Source organism: Parus major, chromosome 7 (assembly GCF_001522545.3).
Source record: "Parus major isolate Abel chromosome 7, Parus_major1.1, whole genome shotgun sequence".
Taxonomy (NCBI): domain Eukaryota; kingdom Metazoa; phylum Chordata; class Aves; order Passeriformes; family Paridae; genus Parus; species Parus major.
In genome coordinates, this window is record NC_031776.1 from 27,139,882 (window position 1) to 27,166,254 (window position 26,373).

General features: G+C 38.1%; 2 protein-coding genes across 5 annotated transcripts in view; one reads left to right on the forward strand and one right to left on the reverse strand.

The window, feature by feature from the left end:
* The first annotated feature begins 45 nt into the window (after positions 1 to 45).
* On the forward strand, positions 46 to 20,162 carry SEC22A (SEC22 homolog A, vesicle trafficking protein). 4 transcript variants are annotated; one of them, XM_015634707.3, is made up of 8 exons: positions 46 to 2,851; positions 3,125 to 3,356; positions 4,823 to 5,026; positions 6,352 to 6,515; positions 7,577 to 7,771; positions 12,379 to 12,497; positions 15,495 to 15,560; positions 18,985 to 20,162. In XM_015634707.3, the coding sequence occupies exons 3-8, from the start codon at positions 4,845 to 4,847 to the stop codon at positions 19,183 to 19,185; spliced, it is 927 nt and encodes a 308-aa protein (XP_015490193.1). In that variant the 5' UTR covers positions 46 to 2,851; positions 3,125 to 3,356; positions 4,823 to 4,844; the 3' UTR covers positions 19,186 to 20,162. The 4 variants fall into 4 exon arrangements, with proteins under 4 accessions (XP_015490193.1, XP_015490194.1, XP_015490192.1 ...); XM_015634708.3 differs by having other exon boundaries at positions 46 to 231; XM_015634706.3 differs by having other exon boundaries at positions 46 to 3,356.
* A 3,203-nt stretch (positions 20,163 to 23,365) lies between these two features.
* ADCY5 (adenylate cyclase 5) overlaps positions 23,366 to 26,373 on the reverse strand; it is a 205,587-nt gene continuing 202,579 nt past the window's right edge. Inside the window, exon 21 of the mRNA XM_015634704.3 lies at positions 23,366 to 26,121. Within this exon, the coding sequence (XP_015490190.1) occupies positions 25,993 to 26,121 (129 nt within the window). The 3' untranslated portion in view covers positions 23,366 to 25,992. The remainder of the gene's footprint in view (positions 26,122 to 26,373) is intronic.

The following is a 26,373-nucleotide window of genomic DNA, read 5'->3' on the forward strand; positions in this document are numbered from 1 at the left end:
CGCTGCTGCGGGCAGGGTGGGCGCGGGGGGCAGCGAGGGCCGCTCGGGGCTCCTGGCAAGCGCCGCCCGGTAGCGGGAGCTCGCAGTGTGTAGGGGTCTCCGCCGCTCTCCAGGGTCTGCAGGAGGTTGTGTGAAGTTTTATGACCTGGAGCGGTGCGGATCCGCCTAAGTCAGTGACCACTGAGTCAGCGCTTCTGCTGCAGCTCCAGATGGTCGTGTCGGAGCTGCCACGTAAGTAGGTGGTAGGTGAAAGGATCAAGCTGCCAGAATTACGGACGCAACTTCTTCCGTTCCCTTACTTTTTCAGAATTGTTTGGACGTTAGGAGGAATTTCTTCAGAAGGGTTGATTATATACTGGATTGGGAAGCTAGGAAAGTGATGGAGTCACTGTGTCTGGAACCACTTGTTAAGGAAAGACTGGATGTGGCACTTAGCGGTGGCTGGTGACGTGGTGCTGGCAAGTCACAGGTTGGACTCGAAGATCTCAGAGGTCTTCTCCGACCTCATTGATTCTGTGAATTTTGATTCTGCCTCTGAGGTCTCTTTCCCTCTGTCTTTATGGAAAGGATTATATTGGCTGGTGATAAAGGATTATTCCCTTGTCTCATGCCTGGTGATGTCAGTGTGGCTTTATTTGTTGTGTACTTCTGTGGTGCTCCAGTGTGTACCACGGATTTCTGAAGTATTATGTACAGTGAAAAAATTAAGGCTCCTTCCTGTGTAGTGCAGCTGTCACAACCCTCAGAAGCAGGGGCAATAAATTATCCAACAGTATTAGCTATACTTGAAGAAAACACAGAAGTTTTATCTTTATTCTGTGTCAGACAGGAGTGCAGCTTGCACACACTTCCCAGTTTTATATTTTCTGGAAGGTTTTTATGGGAGGCAGGCATTCCAGCAAGAAAGGCTGTGATTAAGTTGGCTGAAGGCTATCAGGTGCATGACGGTAGGTTTGCCATTACATTAGATCTGCTCAGAATTTTGCAAAAGCTAGGTTTTCTTAAGGTGAAATATCCAGAGCAAATCATAGTCACAATTCACTTTCAAACACTTCTTAAAAGTGTTAAAAAACTATGTCAGATAGGTTTAAAACAATTAACTATCAGATCACAAGTTAGACGATGAATTTGTTACAAAAGGCTGGAATATTACAGTTTCTGTTTTCAGGGTTTCTAGGACTTCTAGATGCTGCTTCAGGATTAAGTACCATCATAACATAGAAATAAACAACATGATAATTGAATATGTCTTAAAAAAAAAGCACAGTGAAACAGGCTCTGGTTTCCATCACCTGAGGTTTCTCATTCACGGGAGGAAATTAAACCAGGCACATGTGCTAATTCCTAGTTGTGGAACAGTGGATGCTGACACGTGCACGAGAAATTGGACAGCTCTTGGGAAGGTGGAGTAACAGAGGAATAGCCATCCTGCTGACCCTTACCTGTCTGTGGCCAGCTTTCTCCATCCTCCTCTTTTCCATGAATTCTCCCAGTCCTCATTTGCAGTGAGGGCTGTGGAGGGGAAATCAACAACGATGGGGCAGAAGTAAATTCTAACTAAGGGAAACAAGAATGGTGCAAGCACAGAGTGATGCTTCTGCGATGTACTGTCCCTGTTGGTGTTCATGTGAGGGTCAGAATCATGCTGAGCAAAGGGTTGTGATTTGGTTTTAATACCCTTGGTAGTTTTCTGTGAACTTTTCCAGTTGCCTCTTAAATTCACATAACATGTGAATTTAATGGACAGCAGCCTGTGACAAAAGGTTCCACTGGCTGGTGAGATGTTTTGGACCCTCTGTGATACCTGTGAGCCAAGCACCTGCTGGTTGGATTTGGTATTCCACAATTCTGTCATGGGATGAGACAGCAAACCCAATCTGTTCACTTCCTTGCAGCTGGAATAGATTTATAGACCATTTGCAGTGGAAGGGCAGTCCTTTGTCATCTTCAGGTGGTTGAGGGATATAGAATTTTTGGAGGAAAACTTATGAAGTTAGTAGCAATTTGGTGAATTACTTAAAGCAGCTTTGAATAGATGTTTAAAAAAGATATTTAGAGGTAGCTCTAAAAGCACTGCCATATCTTTCTTCAACCTCTGAATGTATAAGTGCATATCAAATTTACCACTTGACTCCTTGTGTAAAGGTGTATTGTTTTGAGAACTGGGTAAAGTAGATTTAGTAAACTTTTTTTCTTTGTTAATACATTTTCAGGTAATGCTGACTGTTCTGTTACAGTATGTGTATTATACATCTCTTGACATATGTATGATCTTCCAAAGTTATTTTATTAGCTCTGGTTTTTAGATGGCTTTCTGATTCTGCTGTTAGGAGGCTCAGAAAAAAGTTCGTATTTTCACTGGGTGGGTTTTTAAGATGATGGTAACAAAACCTAACTGGTGCCAAGATCTTCAGCTCAACACAATTTCTACCTTGCATGATTTCATAGTTTATTGAGAGAATTGGCTTGTTTCAATAGAACCTTGTCTTCTGTTACAGAGTGTATTTCTCTGAATACAAGTAGGACTCTTGAAGAAAGTTTTGTTCAAGATTTCTGCAAATATTTATTTACGTACAGAATAGACATAAAAGTTGAAAGAATATCTCTAAAGATGTCTTTATCATTTGCTTTGTCTGTTGTCTATGCATACATGCTGTTAGTGGTATTTATGTTCTTCGTCCTCAGTTGTAGGAGCAAAGAACTGTGATGAGATTGGACACTGAAAATCTTAATGATATGGAAATAGAGCTGTGGTTGTGCTGTGCTTTGTTCCTGAAGTGTTCTGAGCAGAGGAGATTATGGATTAATCAAGCATAGCAAATGAGGGGAATGATGGAGTTCAAAGTCAAAGGTTGTGTAAAGCTGAGTTACTCCTGTACTGTGCAGACAGATAACATGTTTTCCCATTTTAAACATCTCAAGTGATGTGACTTCCTGAACTTCACTTAAAGAACACAGAAACATTTAAATATCTGTTATCCTAGTTTTCCTTTGAGTATCTTTTGAGTAACCTCCCTTGGCTAAGTTCAGGCCTTTCCAATATGGCCTCACAAAAAGAGCTGAAGTGTGTTTATACTCGGTAAATATGTTTATTAACTTTTTCTCTTTGTTCTTATCTCATCAGATAGCTCAACATGAACTTTAACCATCGAGATCATTTAAAAAGTGAACAGAATAATATCTTTTCTTCAGAGAGCTGGCTGTGGGACTCTGGGTTTCTCCTGCAGTGCAGTCCTATTCACTGCCTTTTCCTGAAACAGGACATGGAGCTATGTTCCTTTCTTCATGTTAGGTGCTAAGGAAGTTACTTGTTTCATCAGGGGAAATGCAGATCCATGAAATTACATTTTGTGCAAGTAAGTTAATGAAGGGTTATTTAAAATTTGCTATCACATCATTGCTCTTTTGTTTAAATTGATACAGCTCCCAAACATCCCTGTCAGGATTGAGTTCTGAGTGGTAGAGATGGTTATTGTCAGAGAACCACTGCAGGTTAAAGCTCCTCTGCAATTTTGTCATGCTCTTGAGCTGCTGTCTTGTTTATATGGTTAGGAGCGTAGTTAAGAAAATAAGTCCATGTGCATTCCATGTGAATTGTCCTTCTAGGAACATGAACTCAGATATAGGTAAAAGTTTCTAGAACTATGGGTTTAGTTTCTTGACTGCTCCATGCCAGCAAGCTGATCTACAGGAAGTCCTGGAGTTGGATTTGTTTTCTGGTTTTGTGTCCAGCTGATGGAAGCACTTTGTTCAGGAGGGAATTCTCTAGTGAAGTGCTGAAATAACAAGGGCACCTGATAAAAGCCTCAAGGTGTTCAGCAGACTGCAGTCAGCAGTGGCTTCCACTGCTGTTACAGCTTTGGGGAGAGTCTGATGGTGCTGTACAAATAAAATACAAGGGTATTAATTTGGAATTTATTCAGCTAATGTGATGGATCTCAGAGGAGGTTGAAGTTTGACTGCTGATGAAGCTGAATTTACTAAATTGAAAATGACAACACATTTTTAGTGCTTACATTATTATGCCTCTTTCTCTCTGAGGAGTAAATAACCTTGAAAAGCCTGAATATTGTTGATTATTCATTAAGTATCCTGATGGATATATAATCTTTGGGGAGTGGGAAATAGAGAAGATGAGAGTTCAGGTAAAAAATAACTATTGCTTCTCTTTTGTGATGAGGTAGTGTCTTTTTGGGGAAAATTTGGATTTCTGACTTGTGAGAATGCAGTCATTCAGCTGCTGAGGCTTATAAAACACCCTTAACGTCATAGTTTGAAAGGTGCTGTAAACATATCAGTATCACACACAAAAGCATATTTCATCTGTATCCAGAAATCTGTTTCTTTTTGCAGTTTGTGACTGTATGGAACTTGAGTAGCATCATCTGAGGGAGGCAAAAATATTTTTTCATAGTGTCTGAAGTGATAGGTGTAGTATATGGTAGGAGTCTGCAGAGCAGTGTTAAGAGCTGAGGAAGTGTTTTCTTTTGGCTTCATATAAATTCTAGCAGTTCGCCCACTTGTAGGAGAACAAAATTGTGTACTGACGCTTAGCAGATAAGTAATCCTTTTAATACTTGCCTTGCTAAACTTTTGAATGTTTTGATTTAATGTAAGGTTTGAATAACTCTTTTGTGGCATGTGTAGATTAGTAGGTCCTGTTCAGTTAAGACTCTAGTTTGAGTTATAGTTGAAAATCTTAACTGTGCCCCAGTTTAGGCCTGAACCCACTGTAGAGCTTGAGAAGTTTGATTGATCACAGTTGACTCTGTTTCTGCTTTTACCTTAATTCTGATTCCTCCCGATTTATGTTTTGCTGCAGGTTGTTGTTAACTCGGTTGGCAATGTCTATGATTTTATCTGCTTCTGTGGTCCGTGTGAGGGATGGACTCCCACTTTCTGCATCTACTGATTATGACCAGAGCACGGGAATGCAAGAATGTAGAAAATATTTTAAAATGCTCTCAAAAAAACTCTCTCAGCTTCCTGATAGATGTACTCTGAAAACTGGACAGTATAATATAAAGTAAGGCTTGTCATTTAAGTATTTGCAACATCCTAGGTTGTGTCTCTCTGTAAGTGAAAAAGTTAACTGTTCACATTAGAAGTGAATTATCAAGCTAAGATTAATTCTTGGCGCTGTTTATGTATCAGAAATTTAAAATCGAGAAATTGTAGAAAGATTTGGATCTATTCAGACTTTCATGGGAGTTCCTTTGTAATGGCACAAAGTCATAGGATATTATGGGAAGAGTGGCTTTACACTGATAGAGTATGTTTGGATTAGATATTCGGTAAGATCTTCTTTATTGTTTATGGTTCACTTGCACTTTAACTGACATAAATTCTGACTCTAATTTTGATATTTTAAATGAGGTGAGTAATTTCATCATAACTCCTAGTTAACCATGTAGAAATTAGAGTGGTGGAAAGTGTACCTACCATCTGAATGATCCTAGAAAGTGCTAAGACCTCTCCATTTACTATAGGGATGTGTGAGTTTCCAGCATTTCCTGGATTAAAGCCCAGGATGGACTAAATAGTTTCAGGGTTTATTTTTTTGTTTGTTCGTTTGTTTTTGTTTTGTTTTGTTGTTGACAGGCCAACTACAGTTGGCCTGGAAACTGATTAGCTTAAAACAAACTTTTAAGAATGAGGTATTAATCAGGGTAGATTTTACTGTGTTTGTCTTTGATTACTTTCAGTACTGTAGGTTATCCAGCAAGATTTTAAAGAAATTTGAATGTATCATGAAAACTGGAACTCTGATGAATTTCCTAAATGCAACAGAATATGTATATTGAAAACTGTCCTTTTCTGATTTCATATTTGCTGTCTCTGGTTGTCCTTGCAACTGTCTTTGGAGAATTATTAATTCTGCATCCTGCAGAACAGTTTTATTCCCGTGTTCTAGAAAGAGCCAACAGCCCTCCCCCCAATCTGAAGAAAAGGTTTTGCATTTTTGGGCTGCACCAGATCATATATTGTACATCTGAGATGAGTGAAAAGCTGTTATGGGACAAACCTGCTGTGTTTCTGCATCCTAAAAGCTTTGTTATTTTCTGTTTCACAGCTGTGTGTATATGTGTGCACATGCACACATATAGACAGACACATACACATAAAACAGCTTCTCATATGATTGTACAATGTGGTGTTCAAGTAAAACATTGCCTAAAAGTAACTTGTTTTTCTTTTAGAATAATGTTGGACTTTTCAGTAAACATTTATTCCTTTGCTACCCCAGATAAGTTTTTGTTTTTCTGGTTATAGAATATGAGATCTGACTAGAAAAGCATTTAACTCACTGAATTTAAATTTGAAATTTTGGATATGTTTTCTCAATTCTAGCTTTATAAGTTCTCTGGGAGTAAGCTATATGATGCTGTGCACTGAAAATTATCCCAGTGTCCTGGCTTTCTGTTTCCTGGATGAGCTTCAGAAGGAGTTCATCACTACCTACAATATGATGAAGACGAATACTGCTATCAGACCATACTGTTTTATAGAGTTTGGTAAGGAGCTGCCCTTTCCCCCTTCATTCTCATACTAAGACAAATGAGTATTTAAATAGATGCAACTTAATGCACACAAAAAAAATGTCCAAAGCTGTTTATAGCTCTGTTTCAGGTGGATTTAGAATCCGATTTAACTCCTGTTAGAGTCAATAAAGAAATGCTTCTGGGGGCATTAAATTAGGCTATTGGAGTTTTATCCAAACTTACTTCTGTTCATTCCAGTAGGTTTTGATTTAAGCCTTGTGTGACCAACTCTGGAGTTCATCTTCTGCCTAATACTAGGAGTTGACTTCATACCTGTTGAAATACTTTACCTGTGAAGTCGTTGAGCTTCATAAATTTATCAAGTAAAAGATTGCAGTTTCATGTTAGCTCTTAGCTGTGCTTCCTTTTGTTCAATACATGAAAGGGAGAAATTTTTATTTGTCTGATAATGTAGTGGAACATTTAATCTTCAGACTCCAAATGCAGCTCATATATACCAGATAACAGCTGTTATGAATTCCATTAATTTATGTTGCTTTAATACTACATATTAGAAATGACTGTAATTAGATATTCTTATAAAACACATTTGAGCAAAAAGAACTGCAGTTTTAAAAACATGGGGAAAGATACTTCAGTTGGTTAATTCCTGTCTATAATTCAATCAGCTATTGACAGTATCTGTATAACATTATTGTCCTCCTTGTGAAGATTTCTATGAACACTTTTTTTCTTCCACAACGTAATTTTGAATAAGGATATTTACTAAATTAACAGAAAAGCTTGAAGTGCAGCAAATCCTTTGTATTAGAAATGCATTCAGTCTCATGCAATGAAAAGTCATTTGTTTATTCTGTTATTACATAATTAGTTCTTTAGAGCTTTAATTTTTTTTTAACTGCAGAATTAAATAGCCCATGATGTATTAGGCACAAAACAGAAATAGCATTAAAAATCCAAGATAAATGCAAGTATTTCAAACAATATATTTCAGTTTGTGAATGGAAAAGCTGCATGGATTATGTAATTAACAAAGTCCATAGAAAAGTACCTTTTTATTTTAAATTTTGCAGATAATTTCATTCAGAGGACCAAACAGAGATACAACAACACACGTTCTTTGTCAACAAAGATGAATCTTGCTGATATGCAGACAGAAATAAAACTGAGACCACCATATCAAATTTCTGTGTCAGAACTTGGTTCAGCCAATGGCTTTTCTCATATACCTGTGGGGGAGTATAAGGGTACTGGTAAGATATCTGCAGGTAAGTTCCAGACTTGCATTGTTGTATCCTTAAATGAGACAGGTGCAGCAAAATTCTTTTTTTTTCTTAAAAAAAGGAAGCTTTTATTCATTTTTCCAAAACATAAAGCTGGTATGACCTTATATCCATTTTAGCTCAGATGTCTGTTTTGTCTCCTGCTCCAAATACTTACCTTCCCAAGGCACTCAGAGGAAGAAATGACTCTGTTCAATGAACTGCTTTATTGAAGGAAGCAAACCCTGCAAATGAAGATGAGCACTTAACAGAAGATGATTTTGATTTTTTGACCTTTTAATATTTCTGAAAATACTGATATTTTTGCCTAGTAAGACTCAGTGTTGACATAAGCTGAGGGCAGTGTTAGGAGTTAGAGTAGCTGGAGGGAGGAGCATCTCTTTAGGAATCCTCTACAGTGGTGAAACTCCAAAGAGCTGTGCTCATTAAAAGATGCATTCTCTAAAATTAGTGCCTTGTGTACAATGTTAAAAATTGCAATTTTGTATAAAACTGCCACATTCATTTAAGTAGTCATTAATTTTTTAAAACTTTAATTTATTTCATATAGGCAGTAAATGTGGAGTTATGGGGTTGAGCTGGGTTAAAGGTTTGTGCTATTAAGTGAATCCTCTGAATGGGTTTGAGGCCCACCTTCAGATGTTTCCCAGCAAGACAGAAACAAAATGCCAAATCCTTGCACTGATACATGGACTCCACATGTGATACTGACATCATCTGATTTCAGTCATCCAAATTTAGTGAAGCAAAATCGTAAATAGAATGGAAGGAAGTGTTGATTTTAATTAGTTAATATATTTCCCTTTTTTTTTCCCAAAAGTACTTTCTATAAATTATCCTTAGCAGGCACACACTGATGCTGTTCACTTTACAGTGTCAGGGTGCAATCATAAATCATAGAATTGCAATCATAAATCTTAACACCTCCTACAATGTTGTAATAAATGAGATTTTGTGCAGTTTATGTATTTGTATATATTAATAGGATCTCTTTTCCAGTATTTTATCCTTATTATGTACTTACTCATGAGGATTACTCTAGAAGATTGAAAACTGCTTTCTATGGAAGATGAAAACCAAACCAAATGAGTAGGGTGATCTGTTTGTACTCTGGGGCCCTGATTCTGAGAATTCCGGGTGCTATGAGACAGTGTAAAAATAGCTTGCAATCTCTGTGTTTGCAATTTGACAGTATTGGAGTTACATTCAGGAAAATTAGGAAGGGAAAAGTGTGAAGGTTTTAAATTGTTTAAAAGAGTGGAATCTTCTAAACAGTACTGTACATACCTTTGTCATCTTCTTCTGTGTGTGGGCTCTTTTTAAAGGTGTGTGATGCTGTGATACCACTCTTTTGCCACTTTTGATTCTTATATTATTGTTTACTCTTAATGTTTTCATGTAGTCCTGCTTTGTGGAAAGGCTTATGGTGGCAGAAGGGGCAGCTGGTTAAGTGAAAATTGTATAGATTCGAACTTCCTGCAGTTGGAAAAATAAAAGGCCATAAACATGAGAGAATTCAGCCTGTGTCAAAAGTGGCTGGTTTTTTAAAAGTTGCCCATGTAGTGGGGGATGTGGTTTTTGTCACTTTTTTTTTGAGTAAGTGTGTTGGAAGGTAATATAGACCTAAATTAAAAAAACATAGGGATCATTTCCCTTTTAACTAAAATACAAGATTCAGCAATAATTGGCAGGTGATCTTCTATTTTTTTTTTTACTTACCTCTCCACAGTTTCTTACAGAAGTAATTCTGTTGTCCTCTTTCCATTCCATGTCATTTTTCTTCTGTTTCTCTTTCAATTGCTTTTAACTTTCTCTTCCTCTGAATTCCATAGATCTTGGTTCAGTTATCCACTTCCTTCCTTGAGTTGCTGTAGAAACTCACCATCAAAGCGCTGTACATTTTGAGAGGCTGGCACTTTGCTATTTCTTCAGCTCTTCACATTTTAGATGCTATTGAATAACAGTGTCTTTTTTAGAAAGTCTGCTAGTGGTTTTGTAGTTCTTTACATTCATCACTTCTCTCCACCCTTGAAAAGAACTTTCTCTGGATGTTTGCTGCCCACGCAGTTGGCTGGACTTCCAGATTTCTCCTTTGCTCTAAGGACAGATTCTTACAAAAAGATGTTTTGCCTAGTGGAATTTCTGAATATGCTGTACTGTTAAAAAGTAGGACTTTCTGGAGTGAACTGTGTTAAATGAAGTTGGAGAGCATCCAGAGGTGGGAAGTTAGGTGGATGCAAATCTTGTTTAGTTGTGCAGAGTGGCAGGCATTAGCTTGGGCCGTGGGGGAAAGCAGTGGCTCTCACTTGCTCACACTGTGACTGGATGTGTAGCCAGGGTGTGGAGTCCAGGCCTGCTGTGCTGGCACTGTTTGCAGTAGCAGCCCTTTTCCCTCTGAGAGTTGTGCAGTGCAGTGAGGAGTAGGGGTAATTCTACATGTGGGAAGCATAAAGTGTGCAGATTATGGATAGAATCTTCCTGCAAAGGTACATGTAGGTGTTGGCAGGCATTAGAAATAGGGTCACAGCATGCTGATGTGTGATGTTTCAGGTTAGGATAAAATTACTATTTTCTGAGCTTTTTTTTCAGTGAAGAAACAGTTGTCAGATCAACGTTTTTTTTTTGCTTGATGGTATACTCTATACTTTTGCGGGTTTTTTTTCACATTTTAGTTTTAAATAAACTTTCTTACAAGTCATGTAGTTTCTCATGTCATATAAATTTCCTGAACTTCTATTTAAATGTCAACATTAAATTCAGAACTTGTGCCTTATTTGAACTGAGAATTTTTGATATGGCACTTAAGCATATTTCCAAGATTGGTGGCTGTACCAATTTGAAGTCAACTGTCCTTTACCCTGCCTTCTCTGACAATCCTTCTTCATTCTTTTGGTTTTGCCTTCATCTTTGTATATAAATGATTCTTGTGGCTTTGATGTAACACTAAAATTTGTTAAGCTCTGTAGAGTTTAATGACATTAGTAATGGTACATAATGTCCTTTATATTTTTTTGATTTATTTTTCATATTTTAGTAAGAGAGAAGTTACTATTTTATGATCTTCATAGACTCTGTTGATTTAGCTGACCAGACTCTTTACTTTCCCCCCATGGTTCTCAAAGAGGTGTTATAGAAGCTGTTACAGTGCACAATGATTTTAAGTTACCCAGTGCATGGGGAAAAGGAGATTTTCTGAAGAGCTGGAGAGCAGAGAGCAAATTTTATCCACCAGTTAATGGATAGAATTACTTCTGGCTAAAAACAGTCATATACACCCTCAGCTTTTTGCCAGTCTCTGGCTGAGAGGGTTTTAAAAAAGCCAAAACAACCAGTTTGGAGTCATTGAAAAAGAGTGGTGTTGTATGCATATGAACCTTAACTGAGTGATTGCTGGGAGTAATGTGCCCTACAGTTAGAAAAGCAATGAGCTCTCAAGGTTAAACATGGGTTATGCTTTTCTTTATGAAAAAACACAACTGCTTATACACTATTAAATTCAGCACAAATGAATTAACTGAACTCATCCTGTATTTTATTTTTGTGTTATTGTGCACTCATAATTAGACAGCCCTGCCTGCTTATCAATAGCTTTTGTTGGGGCTTTTTTAGGTTCTGTAACTTCATAAACTGTTTGAAAAACCTTTTTCCTGGATGTGTGCAATACAAACAACTGGGATTGACACCCCTCTCTCTATTAATGTTACAGTTCATTAACTCCATTGTTTACATCTTTACACTTGGTTGATTTGAACAGAATGATTTGAGTACAGCTCAGTAGTCCCATTGTTACCCCAGTGTTGCCCAGACTGTTAAGAGTTTTGCATTGTTTTTTCACATTTGCTTTCTGTTATTCATTATGGAAAGGGACAGTAATGGGGAACATACATAACTGTTACATACTTGTACATGTCTTGTGACCCTAGATAAGCCTGAAAGAGTGGGTATGCATGGAAAGAGTGTTTTAATTTTCTGTTTTACTTGTAAGAGGCTAAGCACAATCTGGAAGGTGCATATAAGATTGTAAAAGAGATCCCAGCTGAGTTTCAGAGCAGTTTCTTCATGTGTGTCTTTGGTAGCACTCGCTGTGTTTTTAAGGAAGGGGACTGTGATAGCTCTGCCTCAGTGATCTGTTCAGCAAACAAGCTAAATCAGTCTCAATATCTCACTAATGCATTAATGTTAAAGAAGAGTGGGGATTGTAAGAAAAGCTCACAATAAGTATGTGACTTATTAGCTGGTTCTAATAGTGAACAGATTTCACTAGCAATTGCAGCTTTTACTATTGATTTTCTGGCATGTTTGGGCAGCCATCAGTACCCTACCGAATAACTGGAAAACATTGAGATAGAGACTAAATATATCAATTATATATATCAATTATAAATCTAAATTGGAGGAAAGTTTACTTTTTGCTAAACCTTGTGCTGAAAGCTTTATAATGTTTTGTATTTGTAGAAAACAGAAATAACATTTTGTGGTTTGTTTCAGCAATCTCTTGAGCTAGAAGCCACTCACAAATAAGATTATTATTTTACTGAATTTCTGAAGGCATTGCTTTGACCTTTGATATCTTTTTTTGATCTGCTTTGCAGCTCCTCATCAGCGTCTGGAACCTGTGACTCTGCCAGGGATTGTCTCATTTGTGCTTAGTCTGTTATGTGGAGCTTTGAATTTAATCCGTGGCTTCCATGCCATAGAAAGCCTTCTCCAGGTATTGTACATGTGTATGAATTTAAAAGTTATGCATCATAGCAATCACAGTTTTTGTTTTAGAAGATGCTGTATGATGAGTTGTGCCAGTTTTATTTGAGAAGTACTGTTGGTGAGGTCCGGCCTCTGTTACAAAACCTGTATTGTTTGTGATCCCTGCATCCTCCTTGAGTGTGCTGCCTCATTCATCGAGGCTGTGATTTCAACAGCAGTGGAAGGTGGGTGGCCAACTCCTTCCCTGGTACCTTGGTAGCAGTGAGGATGTGAGCATAATGTTCTGTTTTCTAAATTTATGCCAGGGTGTGAGGCGTTTAATTTCTATAGATGCTATTTAAAAACACTTGAGTGAAATAATGAACAGCTTTGAAAATCTGGGCAGTTTTACTGAAAAGTCCACAGAGCGGGAATCTTTAAACAGGTTTTATAAAATAGTTTTTTACAGAGAACTTTTGTAGTTTTTTGTTTGTATTTAATAAACCTTATTTCTCTTTGTGTATTGTAAGGATCAGTGTCAGAAAATTGTTGATTTCTTCTCAACTCCCCTCCCCAAACTGTCTCCCCTGAACCCGTATTTTTCCTGTAAAATCTCTACTATGGCCCTCCCTGTAGCCTTTGAGTTGCTTTCTATTCCATTGCTTCTGCTGGTTGTATTCCCACAAGTGCTACAGTGTCACTAATAATGGTTTATGCTTTCAAGCAATTCAGGTGAATATGCTGACAGTACTTAGCAGGCATGCACAGAAAGTTACATGTGTTGCCACAAAAAACCCAAAGATGTCTTTACCATTTAATGGCTGTTATTGTGGTGATAGACATAGAAACTAAACACCCCATGAGTGTTTTCTGAGAGAAAATGGTAATCTTCTTGCTTAGTTGGTAGATAGTCTTTTCATTCTAACACATCTGGATTTCATAGAGACATTTAGGTTGGAAAAGACCTGAGTCCAACCATAACCCAGCACTGCCAAGTTCACTAAACCATGTTCCAAAATGCCACATCTACAAGGCTTCTAAATTCCTTCAGGGATGGTGACTCAACCACTTCCCTGGGCAGCTTGACAGCCCTTTCAGTGAAGAAATTTTTCCCCTGGTGCAGCATGAGGTGATTTCCTCTCATCTTACCCCTTACCTGGGAGAAGAGCCCAACCCCCATCTTGCTACAGCTTCCTTTCAGGTAGTTGCAGAGAGCAGTGAGTTCTCTCCTGAACTCCTTCTCCAGGCTAAACAGCCTCAGTTTCTCAGATGCTCCTTGTAAGTATTGATCTCTAGGCCCTTCAGCAGCCAACTGCAATATTTTTGATACCTAATGGATTTTTTTAGGTGAAGAAGAATACCTGTATTCGTATCTTACATAGTATTGATATATGTAAAGATTGAATAAACAGTACTGTTGAGTCTCAGCATTTTGTGAAGACTAGTGGATAGATGAACATTTGTGGAAATGTTTCATGCTAGGTCTTTCTTTTTGAGTTGTCTTTGGTTTGTTTTTTAAAGAAAGGCCAAGTTGAACCTACATCTCTACTTTATCCCTAATTAGGTTTTTCTGTGTTATGTGCATTTCTCTCAATTTATAAATAGGAATGATGATTTTAAAGTATGCTGTAGTACAAATAGTACTGAACAGATTTCTGTCAGTTAGTGTGATGTTGCTAAAACTTATTTTGTTACCTTTCTGCAGCTGAGTTTTAAAAAAGAACACCAATGTTCGATTAATCTAAGTGATGACAGGACATCCAGTTAATTTTATTCTCTGTGTTATTGCATCTGGAGGTAATAGATTTCAGTACGGATGGAAGATAATTTTCATTTCTGACAAATGAGGCACACTAAAAATCCATTAAAATTTCTCTTAATTTACTTTATTATGGAAAAATCCACAAGGTTTAGGGAGAAGTAATCCAAAATTTAATTAATGGAATGTATTGTGAGAAGTCATTCAAAAGCATCTCTCTGAATTACTGTTTGCTTTATCATCAGTGGTTTTATTTGGGTGTTAGTAAAATTCTGTTACAATCTGTTACTGTACTCCACCAAATACACAGTGGCACTGGGGCAAAGACACACTGGGTAGAAGTTACTGCATTGTGTATGTAATTTTTATGTGCAGACATGCAAAGTTTTTCCTTCACAGCACAGGACATGGAAATACTTCACTCTGAACATACTCTCAGCAGACACAAGTTCTTGTGAATGCACCACCATCTTCTCAAGTGATATTTCCTCTCAAGGACAAACATTTGCATGACTACCCATTGTTTTCCTTGGAAAGTTTTTGGTGGTTGCAGATGTTTGCTAGAAATGCAGTTAGAATAGTCATTGAGTGTGGAAATTTACTCTGCTCAGCAGAGTATTCTCTTATCAACTTATTCAAACACATTTGAATAAGTTAAAGGATTTGTTTTCTAAACACATAGTAGAAAAATCTGTCACTTCAAGTAAATTTTTCCATCTTTCCTTCAAGAGAACCTTATTTTCCAAGTCTGTCGGATAAATTCCTGTGCTGCTGTTTGCTCTCACTGTCTGAGCACAGAGCTGCCTTCGTTATTCTCTGTGTGGAGTTTTACCCCACCCTAGTGGCCAGTTTGTGTCTGTTCCTGTTAACCTTGTTTCCATTTTGTGAAACTTTAGGGGAAGGCACAATTCTACAAAGTTGCTATTAAAGGTGGCTACCAGTGTTTAGACTTTAATTTTCGAAGGCATCTGGAGAAGGTAGATACCCAGTGTTAGAGATGGACTTCTTTAAAGCTTTTGAAAAATCTTGGCAAGAGTTGTTTGTTGTGAATAAACAGTTTGGTCAGACTCCAGGTCATGATTTTTTTGCAGACACACAGGTAAGCACTCGTTAGTCCTAATTCTCAGTTTAGTGTGGTAAAGGAATTGCTTTAAATCCCTGTGTAAAACTACTTTAACATGCAATAATTCATAACTTTTGTACTGTAAGTGCCTGGTATTTCACTTGTTTCTGTGTAAAACATAGCTTTTTGTTTTATTCTTGCAGAATGAAGGTGAAGATTTCAGCTATGTTATTGCATTTTTTCTTGGAACAGCAGCCTGTTTGTACCAGGTGTGTTTTTCTTCTTGCATAATTCACTAGAGTTTAGAAACATTACTCAGTCATGCGTAAGTGTCATTATGTTTTCTTAAATGTCACAGACACTTGAATAGGGTGATAATAAAAAATATCTTCTGCTCTGTTTTTTTTCATTAATCATAAAGTATCGTGTAGTAGTAGATTGATACAAAGAGCTTCTGTTTGCCGGCATTTTTTCTCCAGCTGGATGATTAAGACATTTAATTAAGATAATTATCTCTAAAGTCACAAGCAGTGGAGGTTACATTATTTTCTTGAAATAATAGTTTCATAGTTCAAGCAGACTTAACCATCTGAATAAATTGCTTACTGCTTCTCCCTGATGGGCAGATTTAAAGTAAATACAGTAATACTTAAGCACTGCACCCTGGAATTTTCCTCATTTTGTACTTTAATGTGTATCTTCCTTTTCAAAGCTTGTGGCCAGTTTTCACTGATTTCCTGCCTGTTTTCCCTTTGTTTTTCTTGTCTTTCAGTATTCCATTTCTGCATCTGAATATTGACTTTGTTATAATTTATAGCAAGGTGCCTGCTGGCATCTGTCATTCAGTGACACTGCTGTTACATTAACCTATGTCTGTCTGTCATGCTCAGTTGCTGTTACTATAATTACTTTGACTTTTAATCTTAGACTTGTGGAGTATGCAGGTTTTACTTGTTTCTGTGTGCCACTGTTTAGTACTGTGTCAGACAATAATATAAGAAAATGCCTTTCTATCAGTCTTTTGTCCAGGTTATCTGTAATCTTCATACTCTACAATTTATCTCTAGCAAAGTGTCACAAAACATGACTTCTGTTCTTCAGCACTTGTTGACTTTCCATCAACTTCTGCCTTAAATAATTTAGATTGGTGTTAATTTTCCATGCCAGCAGTCTGTTCCATATCAGATAAGGCAGAGCTCCTCCATTCTTTTTTTGTGTAAAAAATGCACTTCTTCCCTCCTCTCCTGAACTGGAAACCTTATTCTTTATAAAGTATTCATGTCTGTCCATTGAGACATGAGGATGTGTATCTTTCCTCCACTGTTTGCCTTGAACTGAGCTGTCTGAATGAAAGAATCCATGCAACTTGGAATGTAGGCTTTTTATTAATACTCAAAATACATCTGTTGAAACTCTGTTTCCCACTGTCTGGTATCATCCCTGCAATATCTGATTGGTCAGTTTTCAGAATTGAGGGTTGTTGGTTCTCTGGTATGTTCTGATGTTCTTTGGCTACAGTTAAGAGCTCAGGACATTAATTCTCTGTGTTGCCCAACAGGAACATTTCACTGACATTTCACTGTCATTCACCCACCAGGCGTCCTTCATGCTGTATTGTCTTGTTCAGTTAATAACAATGCAGCAGTGTGTCTCTAGTTCCCAAGAAATGGTTAGAACTCGGGTATGCTGGCAAAAGAACAGGACTTCCATGGATGTTTTAGGCTCACTGACATGTCTAGCGTTAATTCATAGTTTCTAGTCTTTTTTAAAGAAAAGTAACAACAGTCTCAGTTGTGCCAGAAGTAGAAGCTGATCCTTCAGTCATTTCTTTACATTCATTAAAAAAAAACAAAATCAAAAATCAAAATCTTCTCTGAAGTAGCACAGAGGAGCCTTCTTCATAAAAGCATGCTCAGTATAACACTTAATGGTAACATTTCCCTTTAGTAGAAGAAAAACAACCCTCAGGAGTTTCCTAACAGTACTTGTTACAGTAAGCTGTTAAAACTGTAGTGTTTTGGCCTTCTGACTGTTTTTTGGCCTTTTCATCTGTTCTGTAAGGGGCACATCCAGTAATTCAGAGCTAGACCAATGAAAGATACACTTCAGAATTCATTTAAAACAGTTCTTTAGTAAAAGTCACAGTCATACGACATCATGTTACAGTAACATTTTTAAACTACTGTTTTCAAGCCTTTATTAATCATTTTGATGAAGCATATCTTGACTCTTATTTTAATCTTGGAAGCAGTCACACTTGTTCATACGTTGTCAGTGGAAGTGACAGCACTAGGAAATTATCTCAATTCTTATTGCAGAGATACCAGTACCAACTAATTGCTCTTTTAGATATGCTTCTTGAATTTGTCAGCACAAGTAGGTTGCATTTACTCTGCTCAGAATGGCCAGGCAGGTTCAGAACACTTCTGACTGGGTTTTGAAACATGCAGATTATTCATCTCTAGTCTTATTTTGCTTTGGAGGAAGGACATATAAATCTTACTGATTGTGCCAGTCCTCACCTCTCTGACAATATTTAGATATCCAGATGCTTCAAGTAGTTTTGCTGCTCTCAGCTACACTTGCAGTGGAAATGCATGCTTTGTAACAAAAGTGGTAAGAGTTCAAATAGAATGTAAAGTAACCTCAATAAATTGCATTGTTCAGTTGCCTTTTTTTTGAAGAACATGAAAAACGAAAAGAAAATTTAGTTTTTTTACTGATAAAACATGGCAAATGCCCAGGAAGAACAGAAATGGCACTTAGATAATCTGTTGATGGATGCTATTAAATATGTGTGACCATAGTTATAAATCCATTTGGAACAGATTTGGAATAGAAAGTAAGCATAAATACTATTGTTATCTACCTTAAAGCTCAGAGAAAAACTTCCTTCAGCAGAAATTACCTGATCAAGGGAAGGGACAGAGGATTTTTTTTTATTTTGTAGCAGTTAAGGGAGTAGTTCAAACATGAGAAGAAATAAAAATAATGTCTGGGTAAAAGCTGTGTCCTTTTAGAGATAAAAACTGAGGCAAAAGACTTGAACAGATTTCCTGTTACAGTAGGAAGAAGGCTGAGTAGGGAACTGTGGGCAGTCCTGACAGACTGTGTTACACCACATTGTGCAGAACATTGCCTAAAATGTGGTAGAATTCCAGGAGAGTAGTTGTGTCTCTCCAAATGCGATCAGTTCTGCAGCAGATGAAGCAGGGCAGTGGGTGTGGGCCTCTGCATCTGCCAGGTAACCCTCAGCATCACAGCATCACTCCTGGCAGGATACTGGGAGGTGTCTGGGGGAGTACTGAGCTCTGGGTCCCTGTCCTTCCTATTGCTTTCCTGAAGAAGACTGCTGCTGTTCCTTCTCCACTGCTTGAGTAGAGCAGAGTTTATTTTGACCAGAGATTGCCAGGAACATCCACTGTCTTTTGTCATAGGCCACTCATTGCAGGCTGTAATTAATTATTGTGAAAGAATTGTTCTCAGAAAGGGTTTAATGCAAGCAAAATGTAGCCTTGTAATGGTATCAGGTACTCTTCATCCTTCTATGACTGCTGAATTGATACTGTTCTTCCATGTCTGATTCAGACTTTTCCTTGGTTTGGGCTGTAAGTTTTCAGTGACCAGATAGTTTTTCTTCAATAGAAGTTATTTTCCATGAAGTAACCTGATTTGTTTTTTATTTCCTGACAGTGTTACCTGTTTGTGTACTACACAGGCTGGAGGAATGCCAAATCCTTCCTGACCTTTGGGTTGATCTGCCTGTGTAACATGTACCTGTATGAACTGCGCAACCTGTGGCAGCTCTTCTTCCATGTGACTGTGGGAGCTTTTTCCACCTTACAGATCCGACTGCGACAACCCCAGGGAAAGTCTCCTGATTACAATGTCTGACAAGTCCTGGAACATTGAGACCAAGTCTTGTTCCAGTAGTTACTCTCAGGAATGTAAAGCTGTTCTCCAAAAGAAGAAGCTGTCTGAATGGGGCTTTTTTTTTTTTCTTTTGTTTTCTTTTTAATATATCAATGTAAGATGCCTATGGACATTTTACACTTGGTGGTTGAACCTTTTTTTAATTATTTTTTTATTTTCTTGAAAAGGACACAAAAGAATATGGGACTAGAGGAGGAAAGTGAAACAGATCCATGCAGTGAAATGTATATGTAGAATATGACTGATGGTATAAAAAAGCTTCATTCATACATTCCTGGAGATAATCTGATGTGGAACTATCTGATGGTATTGCATGATCACATTATCTGATGGTAATGTGGAAATACATTTTTACATTAATGGAGGAATGTGTAGAGTATGTTCTGCATATCGTGCAAGCTTTTCACTTCCAAGGTCAGTTTTGCCTTTGTGAGGCAGTAGGGAATAGGCTAAATAATAATAATGCTATTGCATATTAGCAAACTAGATGTGGAATATGTAAGATACTAAATTTCGGAATGTTTTATTTCGCATTGACATATATGTGAATGTTTTCTTAATTAAAATGTAACCTGGAAACTCAGTTTCTGGGGACATGGCGCTCTTTCTTGTGCTGTAAGTTCTTTCATGTATTTTCATTTATGTTTTTCTTTTAATTATTCTTTGACATTGATTTCTGTAGATAGGGTTCATTTTTTGTAATTATCCAAAAAGTTCTGCCACTAAATCCAGGATTCTTGCACGCTTCATGTGTTTGGACTCTGGAAGGGTTGAAAGAGAACGGATTGGTGAGTAAATGGAGTGACTTGTACTTGTTGGATTATTGTTCTTTTTATATGTTCTTCCTTTCAGAAATGGATGAATAATTAGCTCAAACCTGAGACAGACAACTGGTGACAGGAAAATAATAAATCAGTCTGATTAGCTTAAACAAGAAATACAGGGATTGTGTTGATTCTTTGGGCTTTATGGATTGGGTGTTTTTGAGCTGGGATAAAATCTCTGTGATCTCGTTGAGAGAACAATTGTATGCTCCCAAAGCTGGTGAATCAAACACAAGCCCCAACCAACCATACAAGACCACCATCACTTACATTGGGATTTTATACAACAGTTATTTATGATGTTCTATAATGTATAAATAGATGTAGGTTTTTATCTACAAGTTGTAATCAAGCCTTAATGGAAGAGAGGTTGCAATGCTTTTGTGTTGCTGGATTTGGAAATTGGCAGAGATCTGCTGTGCTATGAAATGCTGGCCCAGGCAAATTTTCTTGGGTATTTCATACCAAAATGTTATGTTTTAAAATAAGTTATTTAGTATCAGATATTATGACCAAGAAAAAAGGAGATGGATATCTTTCTTTTTAAGTGATGGAGTATTAGTTAATTGTGCATAAATACTACAACCAAGAATTAGAGGATGAAACTGCAATGGGAAGTGGTGTGTCTCAGACTGCTGTCTGAGGTGAAGCCTTTGGAGACCCCTTGATGTGCAGGCTCCAGGGTTGGTGCTTTGCAGTCAATTTTCTTCCCTCCCCACTTAGGGACAGAGAGGAAGGTGTTTATGAACATGAGCAGCAAACAGCCTTAGCTTAGCACCAAGAATTGCTTGTATTAGCATCCAGTGCACCATTCTGAAATGGTGAAGAGCAGCCCTTTGTCATTTAAAATCAGTGATTAAAAAATAGAGCTATTATAAGTGTAAAACTAGGTTTTATTTTGCTTATAGTGTCTAGAAGAACTCTTACACCTGTCTTTCCACCTCCACTGATAGGCAGGGAAGCTATTACAAATGCCTTAAGTACTACTGCTTAGTTTTTAACTCAGGTTGTTGTGCACATACAGATTTTTTTGTTGCATCATTTCTTTGGTTTATATGTTGGCAGAGAATTTTGTTTTCTCTGAGGCACTGTCCTTTCCTTCTATTCCCAAAGATCCATTTTTAAGGAATGAAAACTTCCTTTGTCATAGCATCTGGAGCCATTATTCCATTCCAGTTATGCTGGCATTAAACTAATTGCTGATTAGCAGGTATAATGAACAAATGCAACTGCCAGTATAACAGAAAACAGTTGGGGTTTTGTTTGCTTGTTTTTATAGCACTGATAAAATCCCATTTCACAGTGAAAAGTTAATGAGCATGACTGTTCTTCATTATGTGGTATTACTAGGTGCTAAAAACATGGCTTCTTAGCATGTTTGAGTTTGACTGTAATATTAGAACTTGCTGACATTTTGGTATGAGATCAGAACCAAGATACAGCAGGCCAGGCTGGAGGTGAAAATTTATTGAAAATTCCCAGGATTTCCTTTTTGCTTACACAAAGTCAGCATTCAGGCAGGGCTTTCCTGCTGATTTTACTGGGTACTTGAGTTACCAGACTTAGGAAGATGAATTTAGGAAAGCTGATTACTCTTGAACAGCAGGCTTTACTTCAGTATGAAGTGCAGATGGCCATTCGTGGTTGCTCAATTGTTCTGTGGGATTTAGTAAAAGCAGAGCCCATTTCATGCTGTATTGATAAAGGAAGATCTGAAGGTTGGAATGGGTTCATCCAACACCCACAACAGAATGTTTATCTTTCATAAAGTGTCACTGTATTTGCTTTTAGGAAGGAATGACCAAAGGCTTGCCTGACTTACAAAAGGTAGGTATATAATGCCATTTCCAGTAGATGGCAATAGTTATTTGCATGTAAAATTCTCTGTTAAAAGATCTCTGGGGCGAGCTGCTTACAGGGAAGCCCACTGCAGCTGCTGTCCCCTGGAGCTTTCTATTGGAATGGCAGGGCCGTGCTGCCCCAGGCGCCCCTCGGAGTGTCAGTGCTGCTCTCCTGCTGCGCTAACTCCCGGCTGGAACCTGCCCTCTTCCCGGGGAGCCACGGGACAGGGCTGGCCCCAGCAGTGCGGCCACCTCACCTGCCCTGCAGGCCAGTGCCAGGGCACAGCAGGGCGTGCAGGGACTGAGAGGTGCTCAGGGACAGAAAATATGTCTCTGCTTTTTACAGGAAACTACCTGGCTCCCAAAGGGCAGGGAAATGTTGCTGCTCCTGCCCCCCATCCTGCTTGAAATTCAGTTTTCTCAGACTTCCCCCCCACCTCCCCGGAGCCTACTTGCTCCTTCAGTTTCAAGGACAGTGGGTCAAGAGCATGGAAATTTGCGTTTGTTCAGCTTAAAACAGCTGAGCTGCCCTTTTCCCAGCAGCATCCCAAGCTTGCTCTCTCTGACAACTGAACTTCAGTCTGGAAGTGATGGTACTCTGAGGAGCACTTGGGAAACTTAACAGAATGAAAATATTTGCCTCTGGGCATATTTTTTGGCCAGGTGCTGGTGTCTGTGGATTGTTGTATAACACATAAACATCCAGGCTGGAGATATTTGTAGTGCAAGACACACATATAAGAAATTCAGTGTGTCTCAAATGTATCATTTTATTATATGCAGGCAGATACTTGATGAAGCAAGATCTGTGTTGGGGGGAAGTGGCTAAACACCATAAAATTTATCAAAATGCTTTCTGGGTGGGAAAAAGATACATTTGGGGAAAACTATTCAGCCAGTCTATGTAGAGTAATTTGAAATGAAAGGGCACAGCATTGGAGACTTCTCTCCCCCCAGGAATACCCTTCTCCAGATAGTTAAAAAAAGTTGCTTACATCAGGCAATGTCCTAAACTGATTTTGTATGATTATTTAGGAGAGCATAGAAAGTACTAAATAGTTCTCTGCCAATTTTCATAAAGACTGATACCTTAAATACTTCATGGCTTTTTGTTCCTGCAGCTGTGTTCTCAGTACACTCATAAAATCCCACCTAACCTGTAACAGATGGTAAGGCATTTGGTTTTTAGCTGCCTGTGTAATGTCTTCTCTACTAAAAGAAGTCAACTGGAAGCTGCAGGGTTTTGTTTCTCAGTTCTACCTGAGGCTCCTGTTAATTGGTACAGTCATGTGCAATGTTTACTTTTACCTGTAAAGATTGAAAACGTTGAATTGGCAGCAGTGCTGCCTCCTTCCAGTGTCCTTGAGAGGACAAGCACTAAGGTACCTGGGGAATTCTTCAGCAAAGGTGATGTGCTTTTGAAAATACAATTTTTTTTTTTTTGTTAGTAGTACACACACACACAAATTTAAGATGTTCAGTTATGCCAGTATATTTTCTCAGCTGCCTTGAGACTGATTCCAAGGGCAGTTGGGAGTACAAAAAGGATCAGGGCATCCATCAGTGCCAGACAAGATCTGTTGATGTTTCTGTTTGCAGATCCAGCATCTCCTACACAACTCTCATCCCACCAGGCAGATGCAACTAAAATAAAACAGAGACACTTTACCAGTGAAACAGTGTTTAATATAGTTAAATTACTTAAATAGATTTCAATTTCCATGGGAAATCATAACTGTATCCATTTTTGCAAGATCCAGAGTAAAGAGTGTGTGAATACCCCTTGAAATGATCATGACACACTGTCAACAATCACAGCTAGAGATACTGGGGACTTGAAATTTCATTGACAACACAACTTCATAAGATGAATCAAAAGTTAAGAAGACTGCAGACTTTTGGAAAGCAGAAAGCAAACCTAAAACCAAGTGTATGGCATGAAGGTAATGAAACTCAGTGAGGGACAAAGGGGATGGGAGGTGGAGGAGGGGAAAAAGGCATAACAGCATGATGTAACTTAAGTATTTTGCAAACCAGGAAGGATGTAAAGGAGCAAAAGTATAGTACAAGGGCAGACTTGGCAGTTTTACAGAAGTCAATATACTATACTTTTCAGAGATGTTTCCTAGTGGAAGGGAGAAGGAAAGGGGCGTTGCCATTTAAGCTCATGTTTAAATGGCTTAATGCTCAGGTCATGCTTAGCAGTAGAGCAAATTAATTAAGACAGGTCCATGGATTTTCACTTATTCTCATTGTTGAGTAGGAAAAAGAAATCGCCACCACCATAGTGCAATCATTATGCTGTGAGTACTACAATAATTCTGCCCTGAGAAGAGTGGAAAACGAGTTTATTAAATGTCAAAAGATTGGAGTAATTTTTAGTGCTAGCCAAATTCAATATCAAAACTTTCCCCTCGTAGAATATAAAAAATATAGCTTTTTTAAAATTATTTTCTTTTTTTAATAAAATATCAAGGGATTTTTCTTTCATAGTTAGAAAAGGTACATAAATGATAACAGTGAACTATTCAGAAACCCCCCACTAGTGATAAAGATGCCCAACACAGTATCAATGGCACTATTTTAAGGCCAACCACCTCATCATATACACACTTGTCATCATAACAATTTTTGAAGATCACCTAATTCCTGAAAATTGAAAATCTGTGAATCAGTTTAAATAAGTGCTTACTACAGGAAAGTCAACTCGATGCTGCAGCACATAGTTCCTTGTAATGTCACACGGCAGTTACAATGTCAGACAACTCTCAGATCAGCAGGATTCTATTAAGACCATCTATGAAAAATTATGTTTTTAAAATAAAAGTTCAAATGAGCTTTTTTTCCTTTTCTCATAAGAGCCCCTGGTAATAATTAGAAGATTTGGTTAGAGCTCTTTTTGACATGTTTGATACATCTCAGCAGCTAAAACTCAAAGGTCCTGTTTCCATTGGGAAGCCGCCACCCTCCGCTGGAATGCTGCACGGAACAATTCTGTGACTACCGCGGGTTTTTCCTCTTCTTTGGGGTTGTAGATTTTTCTGGATTTTCATTTTAAAATGCGTCTGATTCTGCCTGGAAACTCACCTGTTTGTTGTTGGTTGATTGTATAGTGATAATCTGAAAACTGCCAAGTCTGTGTTCAGAGTATTACACAAAAAAATTACACAAAAGTCTACAGGTTATATACACCTCCCCCCACACCTCGGTGTGGACAGCCTGCCTTCTAATTTATATATAATTTACAAAATATAGAATTTGGTATATCTGTTAGATCTCCATGTTTTCAATATTACAAAATAAAAAATACAAAAAAACCCACAACAAATTTCAGGGGAGTTCCCCCCACAAAGTGTCTCTTGTTTACATCTAGTCTTTCCCCTGTAAACTGATAGATACCAAAGAAGAGCACAGATGACTTTTTAATAAATATGGTTGTGGAGCCATCTTCCTTTATCCTGATCTTCCCCTTCATCAGGTGTGCCAGCCCCACTCAGCAGAGCAGTCATTTAGCCATGGAGAAAAAGGGAAAAGAGTGGGCCAGGGCTATAATGTCTTTTCACACTAAAACATTACCAATGTCCTTCTAAAAGGCCTTTTTGTGTGCTGCAACAGTGGGTGTCAGTTTTGAAAGCCCATTCAAAACAGCTAATAAAAGCACAGTGGTACACTTCAAATAGCTGGCAGTATGGGATGGAAATATTATGGGAGTGCAAATCCATTCCAAAATAATGCTTTGTAGTGAATCATACATTCCTTCAACCAAGTAAATGTTGTGTTGCATCAATAAATACTTAAATAGCTTCTTATGCCATCCTGTGGTAGCAGCCTTTTTAAAAATGCCGAATTCATGTCTTTTCTGTGAACTCTGTAGTGCACATCTTTGGTCAACTTAGCACACAGCCACGAACAACTCCAAGGTGGTTTCTTTCTTTTGCCTTTCTTGATGGGTGGCCAAAGAATTTGCTGATACCAGCTCTAGAGTCATGGGGTGAAATTTCAACTGTGCCGCATGTTCAGCTTCACTGCCAAAAAATGATTCTTCTCCGATTCACAATCCTGGGTAATGCAAAATCCATCTTTGTGTGGTGCTGCAGTCGGTGCTAACTAATTGGAGGCCCTTCATTTAGAAAGTAGGTGGTCATTTCTCCTTTGCCTTTGACCTTTATGACCCCTCGATACTCCAGCTGGTAGTTGTTGGCTGCTAGAACCTGGTACATGTCCGTGGTTACCTGCAGAATAAACAAGAGTAAAGAGATGCTTGCCTTGTCTTCCACAGAGTCTTTCCTTCTGCTTTTGGAGTAATCCACAGACAAAATAAATAGGATCAACGGTTTTGTTCCTAAGTCAATCAATGTTTGCACATCAGTCACTAACTGAAAGGTTGGCACAAGCTGCTGAACAAACACAACCACTAGAATCTGAGAAAGTACAGGTGTCTTACACAGTTCACATCTGGGGAAACTGCATTTTTCAAGGAGGTC

Coding starts and splice junctions, on each gene's coding strand:
- SEC22A (XM_015634705.3), top strand. CDS start 4,809: ATGTTTTGCTGCAGGTTGTTGTTAACTCGGTTGGCAATGTCTATGATT. Junction 5,027..6,351: donor ACTGGACAGTATAATATAAA/GTAAGGCTTGTC, acceptor TCTCAATTCTAG/CTTTATAAGTTCTCTGGGAG. Junction 15,561..18,984: donor CAGCAGCCTGTTTGTACCAG/GTGTGTTTTTCT, acceptor ATTTCCTGACAG/TGTTACCTGTTTGTGTACTA.